The sequence below is a fragment of the Labrus mixtus genome, chromosome 12, assembly GCF_963584025.1.
Source record: "Labrus mixtus chromosome 12, fLabMix1.1, whole genome shotgun sequence".
In the NCBI taxonomy this organism is placed as follows: domain Eukaryota; kingdom Metazoa; phylum Chordata; class Actinopteri; order Labriformes; family Labridae; genus Labrus; species Labrus mixtus.
In genome coordinates this window covers 15200041-15208860 of record NC_083623.1, presented here as the reverse complement: position 1 = coordinate 15208860, position 8820 = coordinate 15200041, and the positions used below count along the sequence as shown (strand labels likewise).

Below are 8820 nucleotides of genomic sequence, written 5' to 3'. Positions count from 1 at the left end.
CCTTTGTATATCTCTTTCAACATTTTATCAGCAGGACTGGCTGCACTTTTTGCAATCTCCGAATACCTGAAAACAAAAAAAAAACGTGGAAGCCTCTCCACTCAAATCAGGGTAGCATTACAGATGTTGATAATGTCATTTATTGTTCAAACAGTTTGAAGTGGTTTTCTCTGCTTAGTAGCAACAGTAGTAGGTGTAGCCAGTATCAGTAGCATCCTCTTGGTGTAGCAACCTAGTGACAGTAGAGTAGTTGCGGTTGTAGCTTCTAGCAAGCAAACTTTGATTCAACTGGTTAATATGTAGGAGCAAAGGAATGAACTTCTGCTGCTGACAATTCTTAAGCACATCTCTGATGCATGTGTAGGAAGACGAAAAGGGGTGTGATAAAGTTCATGGACGTTGGGGGAGGTTGCACAATGCGTTGCTTCAACATGAGAGGTTCATGTATACTTTTTAATGAAAGACTTTCTGTGTTATATTTAACTATTTATAGGTACATGTTCTTCTTTCTTACCCTTCTTTGGAAACATTTGTAACCTAGCATGTGCTACATGCAATGTACTGCTAAAAACACATCTATAATACTGATTCATTCCTTTATGGACTTGGTAGTATCACACGAAAGGGAAAAGTGCATGTTACAAATAAAGTGCAGAAAAAGCAGAAATATTGAATTTTAACTGTTGATACGTCATCAAAGAGGGTTAATCTCGGGTAAGCTCTCGGAAGTATAACGCACGAGCCATTTTCAGAACAAAAAACCATTAATGGATCAAAATGTATCAAGTCAACATCTTTGTAAGTGGATCTTTAGTTTTATACTGAAATGGCAGTCAGGACGGAGGAGGATCTCTTCTAAGGCCAGAGCTCCTCATCAGATCTCCTGTTGGCACACATATCAATGGAACTACACTTGAGAGGTTTCTATATTTCTATATTTACAACGAAAACAAGCAACAGAAAAAAAGGCTGCCTTTGTAAATGCTGAACATTTTTGTACATTAAACCAACTTCCTCTTTTGTTTTAAATGCAATATAATTCCCAGTTTGGGTTTTTTTTTATGTTTACTGTCTCATGTGGTACTGCAGTGTATTAATTTATTGTGTTCATGTTTGTTTTGTAACCATATTATTGACTGTAATGGTACAAGTGTTTTGTGCCCTCATTGCATTGCAACTCATTTCAAATAAATGAATAGGTGATGACTTTAATGTGTCTGTCTGTGAGGTGGGTGTTTGATCTTTGACATATGTTTTGGGGACATACATTACTTTAAGGGAACAAAGTGCAAGTCTCTATAATAAACATGATTACATTCTAAGGGGGAGACTCGGTGGAAGGTCAGGATATGGTAAGCTTAAGGCAACAGGGCGTTATGGTCTCTGTTTGGTTCATTTAACAGGAATTACATTTAAAGCTGTTTTCACACATCAACTCCTGAAAACGTCAGGACAGCCTGCCTCTGATAGTTTACAAAGTTTCTAATGAAAAAAAAGCTTCTTTTCTTTTTTGGTTGGTGTTTGAGGTTGGGGAGTCCAGGACATAAACGTGTATCGATGTCATGACCCCAAAAGTGACGTTAAACGTGTTTGTGTGTGATTTGTGAAGCACATTTTTTAAGCACCATGTTATCAGATCTATTCAGTACCAACGGCCCGTACGTACAATTCACCTTTATCTGTGTAACACATTTCATACAAAAGTAAACTCAATGTGCTTTACAGACAAATATAAACAAACACAATACAAACTTTACATGTACATGTGTATCAAAATGAAACATTGTCCTTCAATAAAGAGCTTTTTTAGAACATTAAGGATTGCTTATGCCTGCAAGAAATCAATCCCCCAATGTAGAGATATGATTTTACTAAACAATGACGTTGGTGATATTGTCATAGGTTTTTTTAATCAAACATTTGTTATAAAAGAAAGTTTAAAATATATTTATTTTTCAACCATCCACAAAAAATATCATATACATGTATAATAATTAATTCATTTTTCATAATGTAAATCGATAAATATGAAAATGTGTCTCTTGATAACATCTGAATCTGTTTCTGTCAATTACTTGTATTTAATAGAGACTGAGACGTTGCAGCAGATTAAATGTGCCACTTCTTTTAAACTCATGTCAGATTTTTAAAAACATCACAATTGAATGTTTTTTTAATATAAAAGTTAGTCAGCCATCAAAATATCAGTCGAACTTCTATACCAAATATTTTCTGTATAATCCAACAATACGAGATTAAAGACAATATTTTGTGTGTATGCTATCTCCTTTATCGCAAAAAAGAATTGATGGCACATCCATCCGATTCAATTTCACCAAGCAGACAGTGCAAGTTCACCCCGGGTTGTTGTTGTTCCATCAACCAGAAAGCACGGCTCCAAACTTTTCCAATCAAGGTGAGCTCATTTCAAGTTGTTTGAAACAAATTTGTTTTTGTACAATTCTTACAAAAAATACATGATAAAAGCGCGCCCCCTAGAGGGGAAAATATAGAAAACAGCTTAGATGATCATGCCCCACAGTGTCTTTGGTTTCTTTGTGTTCCTCTTTAAGAGAAGTGCTCAGAGACTGAATTCAGTGTTTTTTCTTCCAACTCAAATCTGGACCAGGACTGTAACATTCCCACCTTCCTTTCTCCTAGTCGCCTCAGTCGCTCCAGTGCTTCGTTCACTTTACATAGTAACAGTCAATACTCAGAGCCTCTCCTGTTTGTGACCTCTTTAAGACTTTTAACCAGCAGCAGTGTCACTTCAACTGGTTAGGACTTCATCCAGAAGGGCCAGTGTCCTGTCAGGTTCAAAGTCATCCTCATGAATCACAGGTTGGTGTCAGTGAACATGGTGTGCTCCTTCCTCACTGTGCTGAAACCTTTGATGGTGTCAACAAACTCCTCATCATCCATAAACTGTGAGGGAGAAGAACAGAGCTTGTTAAATTGACCCTGCAACAGATATTGAGTCACTGTGAAGTTGATTAAATCGATCTTTCAGTAAATGGTTGATTGGGATAATGTGTACTTGTTTAACCTACAGTATGTGTTGATTTTTTAGTGCAAAGTTGTGAAAATGTGTGTTTCTATTCTCCTTTTTTATCTATGAAATTCTAAATCACTTTCTTCAGGTGAGCACAGAATTGAAGCAAGTGAAGGCGAATTCCACTTAGTTTTTATTCCTTTTTTGCACAGATAATAAAAGAAGCTTCTGAAGGAAAGATTCCAACATGGCAGAACCCCAAAGCGACACAGCAAGCAAACACAAGCGAGGGCATCGACAGGAGGTTGGGGTCGCTTACCATCCCACTGTCGTGGCCTGAAATGTTCGGGTCCCACACGTCGTCGTCTCCTGTGGATGACTTCCCGTCCATCACCTGGCTGACACTGCGCCTCAGAGAGTTCACACTGAGGATCCCCAACTCACCCTGCGCGGGGGCCTCCTCACCCAGCTCACATTTAGTTTCCAGCACTTCCTGTCCGGAGAGGAGGAATTTAGGTATGTATGCACATGTGCAGCTACATTTCTAGTATGTATCACTTCAGCATATAGGTTTGTACCTCTATCTTCATGGTGAAGCCCTTCAGTGTGACACTGTTGGAGAAGCCTGTCGTGTCAGGTACTGAATCAAACTAGAGAAAAGGTGGAGGAGATGAACACACAAGACACATCAGCCTATAAACACCACATTTCCCTCTGCAATAAAAAAAACCCTATACACTATGTAGTATATAATAATACTATACTATATTATACAATACTGTATTATACTATATAACAAATAAAAAAGATCTATTGGACAAGATGAAAGGATCAAGTACAAGTTTTTCTAGGGTTTAACATGACCGATGGCAAAACTGTCTAATATAAAAAACGTTTTAAAATCTTTCAAGATTCCAGTTTTAAAATCCTTCATTTTTTTTTTTTTTTTACAACTAAATAAATCTTAGAAGAACAATTCTTTACTAGTAAAAGGTGCATAGTCTCTTCCCACATGTTCTTTTTCTTTCAATTCAAAATTTCCTCAAAAATCCTCCTGACCTCCCTTTCTTCAAATTCACCAGGCTGTAAGTACATCTTGACATCTTTTATCGCAGCAGGTATCCACAGTAGTTAAGAACCCTGTGACTATAATCAAGCTCGTACACTTGAATGTTATGGGTGTAGTACAACATAAGAAGTGGTTCGTAAATGAGTGTGCCCTCACCAGGACAGAGTTGCTGGCTGGATAAATGGCCCTGGGGCTCCTCTTCTGCATGGCCACCAACGGGGGTCTCTCCCTGGTGAAGGGGGGTTTGTTCAAGGCCTAGGATCATGGATCATTCATTCAATCAATCAATCATTATTTGTATGGACAAAGAAGAAAGAGCCTACTTGAAGACAAGTTAAGAGCTCCCCCCCCCCCCGAGAGAAGATCCATGCTGCTGGAAACATTCCTTCACTGTGTGTTTCAAAAATGTCTCTCACCTTATAAAGTACAACACCCAACACGACAGCCAGCAGCAGCAGGGCGATAGCTGCCATAACTACGATGAACCACAGCTCCTGGACGACTGGCTGCTCTCCCTCACCTCCCTCTGCCCGCTCACTACTAGCTCCTTCCCCTCCTCCAGGAGGAGTGGAGCTCTGTGAATCTGGATTATAAAAAAAAATAAAATGATTCTGTTTGTTTCACAACAAAAGAATGTTTTCTTACTCATTACATTTATTTTAGAGTTGACAGTTGTTGCTTTTCTTACAATCATCAAGCGACCAAGTCAAATGTTTCAGACTACAAATGTGGAAATATCTTTAATAACATTTCTGCTCATCTTAATGTATCTTTATTATGAGGGGTTATCATTTTTGCTTCATCCCTTTTGTCTTCCTTCATTGTAGTCACTCTTATTACAACAGAGTAGATCATAAGTTAACACTGTTATCTCTACAGCACTGCATTGTCTGATCGTCTTTCTTTTGAAATGTAATTTGAGACATGCTTGTTCTCGTGGCCTAGTTTCTATCTGCACAATACTTAAAACTTGCGTCCATTTTATTTCCACACACTTACAATCTTTAATAACGATCAAGACTATATAATATAAACAAGTTTAAACATTATACTGGTAGGTCTTGAAGCCAACATGGTTTAGATATTGTTCTTGTAAAATTAAGTCAAGTAAAAAAGTGCATGGATAGAGAAGTGTGTCCCTGCAGAAACTCACCAATGCTGAGGTCCGTGGTTTGGCCTGTGGCGGGGGTGCTGGCAGCCCCTCGCTGTGTGATACATCAATCAGACGACCTGCTGTCTGTTCAGGATCACACCTGTCGTCACATCAATATTTAACACCTGATACTTTAACGTGCTCTCTTCAGATGCACTAAGATGACGGACGACTTGAAATAAGTCGGAGTTCCTCCATGTCTTCTTCCTGCCCGGTGGCTGATGTTTCCTAGACAGCACAAATAGGAAACATAGTGTTACAGGTAAAAAGCGTAGAACAGGTTGCATGTGTCCTCCCTCTATGCTCGAAAACTCCCATCAACCTTTGCTTTCCCTCAGCAGTGCCATGGTAACTGCTGGTGTCAGGTTGCCGTTTACCTGAAGAGGCCATATCATCACTCTGATCTTCACATGTACAGTTTGTGTGTGTGCTCTTTCTTATAAGGATATATGTCACATGTGTGTCATGCTCACATAATATATATCCTCTATCTAAAAAAGTGTAGTATTGTGCATGCTGTATTTTTGGTCTGTTTGTATCTGACATTCACTGCCAAGGAAACGAAGTGTTGGCATTTGGTTGTTTTATATTGCACTGTAGGTTTGTTTATACAAATGTACATACATGATGTATTTCAATTCAATTCAAAACCTTTATTTGAACTCGAAAGACACTGAGGTTTTTTTTAATTTATTTTGATGCTTGAGCGTTGATACTATGATTATGTTCAACACTCTATTTAATGAACTTTCTGTTGAACCATTTTGAGAATGTTTATGTGTATGTACACACACTGCCAACTCAATAAAAAGTTGTTCACAAAAAAGAAAATGTAGTAATGACTGAGTTTAGACAGAGTAGACACTGAAGATGATATGTCAGAATACATCAAATATTACATAAAAACATCATATCCATTATTTCGTTGTATTAATTACTTCATGGGAAATTGTATGATGAGTCTGTCTGAATATTTTGTGCAAATTTCTTTTTTTCCCCTGAGCAATAAAAACACTAATATGTACAGTAACTGTAAATTGTAGATGTCTTCGCTGTTTGCTTTTATGGATTTTTGTTGCAAACAACCAAGTGTCTTAAGCCATATGTAATTACAAAAAAGCTGAGAGACAAAGCTTTAATGTTAAGTGTAGACATACTGCTGCTAAAATCTTTAGGCTGTCACTTGAATACCAGGAAAGAAATTCTAGTTTCAGTGTATTAGGTGCAATTTGCCCTCCGACCTCATGGTGGCCCTGAGCAGCAGCAGCTGGTTGTTTTGTTGTGATGCAGCCTACGAGGAGAAGCTCAACATGCAAGCACAGTCTCAGACATTACTGCACTATTAATACTGATGCTCAATTTATGACTTAATATATTTCCTTAATATAAGCCGTGTCAGCCTGTCAAAGGTTTACCTGATGGTATTAAGATAGAAATGATTGTTATTTTGTATATAGGATAGGATAGTACTTTATTGATCCCCCGAGGGGAAATTCGGGCGTTACAGCAGTACAGACAAGAAAGCTCAAAAATACACATTAAACAGAATAGATAATAAAAATAAAAATAAAAACAGGGGGTATATACAGTACAAAATGAATGATGAAGTTAACTGGGGGGAATTGAGAATTGAGGCAGTATTTGCATAGAATGACAAGATAAAGTGACAAGTGATGATTAAAGTGACTTGGTATGATCAAGAGCAGCAAGTAATGTAAACAGCAGAGAAGAGAGGCAGTGTTGTACCACAGTAATGCAGAGTGCAGTTATATAATATAATGTAGTATAATATGGACACAGACACAGCGGAAAATGTGTTCCATTTAATACCATGATTGATTAAGAGACATCACATATACGTTGTGCCTCCCTGATGATTTTTTTGGGGAAATGGAGGATCTTTCAGTTCTTATCAAGACATGTTTGCCCGAAAGTGCTGGAAAGAAGGCAGATACTTTCAAAAGAGAACTACGACTGGCTGGGCAGGGCAGTTTACAATAAATGCTGCCCCCAAAGGCCAACCTCTCTACACCTTCTCGTACCCTCACCCATGGTCTTCCAGAATCTGTTCCTCCTGTTCGTGCCTTACAAGATGTGGCCATATAGGCTTGGGCTTATATGGTGCTTGTGAATAAGACTGCTCCAACTTAGAAGAGAGTTGTCTGTAGCTACCCCTTCTAGACGGAATCGTGCAGAGAGGGGCTGCTATACAGCCGCACCCTGTCCTTCAACAAACACAGAGCTGTTTGTGTCATTGATGCTACAATGAAAAGCCATTGATTCAGACTAATATGGCACAACACATTTTCTTTGAAAATCAGATAAAAAATGTATTCATGGAATTACAGTGCACTGTGTAAATAATTATAATTGTGTTAAGTGTTACTGAGGCTGTATGCCAAAAACAAACCGAGCTTCCCACCACAGCTATCAAAAAGCGCAGGAAAAAAGACTCAAATACCACACTTAAAGGCCAACTGTAATGCTGCTGGATTTAGGAACTAGCAGCAACCACAAGAGTATCCAGTCAGTGGGTGTCACTCCCACAAGGACCAAAATGTCTACCACGATGAGTTAAAACAAAGTGCTTCTTCATCATACACTGAAAACAACAAGGCAGGCGACTAACACAAAGGTGGAGTGCAACAGTCACAAGCTGAACCGATCAACACTATTAAGGAGACGAAAAACCGCTACAGCAAATCACAAAGCTCCAACAAATTGAACTGCCGCCACCACCACCATGAAAAAGGACACTATGAGGTCTAGCAGTGCAACAGACTTAATGATCCAGGAGGCCACACCCACAATGCTAAAATCCACTGATCTTTGGAGTGACATCATCCCAGACAAACACCACCACACCAAATGATAATACTGTGGATACACTATACACCGATGTTGCAAACTTACACTCAAGCAGCAACTCAGCCACCAAATTAGGAGTGCAGTTACCACAATCAAAAAAGGTCCCGTACCACAATTCACTGCACACAGCAGTACTAAACAGCTTCTATAGTGACTGAACAGAAGGTAGGCTTCATAAACCACGGTGCTGCTTTGCAAATATTGTATGGGGGAAACAAACTTTAGTGAGACATCCCAACTCTTATCTGCCTATCCAAAAGGCTAACTCATACCTAACTAGTCTCCAGTGGCGTGGATTCAGCTTGAGGCGGGGCTTAATCAGTGCATCACATTTACATCTGAACAATGATACAGCCAACTGCAGCGCTCTGAAGGCGTGTGCACCCTCCTGAAGATTACCACCAAAAAAAAAAAAGGAAGGCAAAATAATATAAAGGCATGGTCTCACCTGCCCGGAGAATAACTATTTAGGGTGCTCACAAACTATAAGTGGATGGTACTGAAATGGTTAGTGAAACAGACTGGAGCATCAACTACTAATATACTAACAAACGAAATGGTTACTAACTTTAGGTTACTAATGGTTACTAAGTTACACAGAAACTTTACAGACTATGATATGCACTTATGACTGAAAAACTACCACAGAGTAACCCATATTAAATACAGACAAATCAAGCGTATTCTATGCATTTCCATGCAATGTGTACGTGTTAGAAGTGACACACATTTGACCAG

The 8820-nt window shown here is 38.8% G+C and overlaps 2 protein-coding genes across 4 annotated transcripts in view; both read right to left on the bottom strand.

Annotated features, from left to right (window-relative positions):
• Nucleotides 1-8820, bottom strand: part of LOC132985078 (alpha-N-acetylgalactosaminidase-like) — a 423896-nt gene that overhangs the window by 51065 nt on the left and 364011 nt on the right. The gene's annotated exons all lie outside the window — the stretch shown is intronic.
• On the bottom strand, nt 1933-6663 carry si:ch211-57i17.5 (usherin). Its single transcript, XM_061052219.1, has 6 exons — nt 5215-6663; nt 4478-4644; nt 4218-4316; nt 3571-3642; nt 3312-3485; nt 1933-2925 (listed from the first exon to the last, which is right to left on the bottom strand). The coding sequence occupies exons 2-6, from the start codon at nt 4532-4534 to the stop codon at nt 2836-2838; spliced, it is 492 nt and encodes a 163-aa protein (XP_060908202.1). The 5' UTR covers nt 4535-4644; nt 5215-6663; the 3' UTR covers nt 1933-2835.

Coding starts and splice junctions, on each gene's coding strand:
- si:ch211-57i17.5 (XM_061052219.1), bottom strand. CDS start 4,534: ATGGCAGCTATCGCCCTGCTGCTGCTGGCTGTCGTGTTGGGTGTTGTA. Junction 3,643..4,217: donor CAGCCAGCAACTCTGTCCTG/GTGAGGGCACAC, acceptor CCTTTTCTCTAG/TTTGATTCAGTACCTGACAC. Junction 3,486..3,570: donor GCTTCACCATGAAGATAGAG/GTACAAACCTAT, acceptor CTCTCCGGACAG/GAAGTGCTGGAAACTAAATG.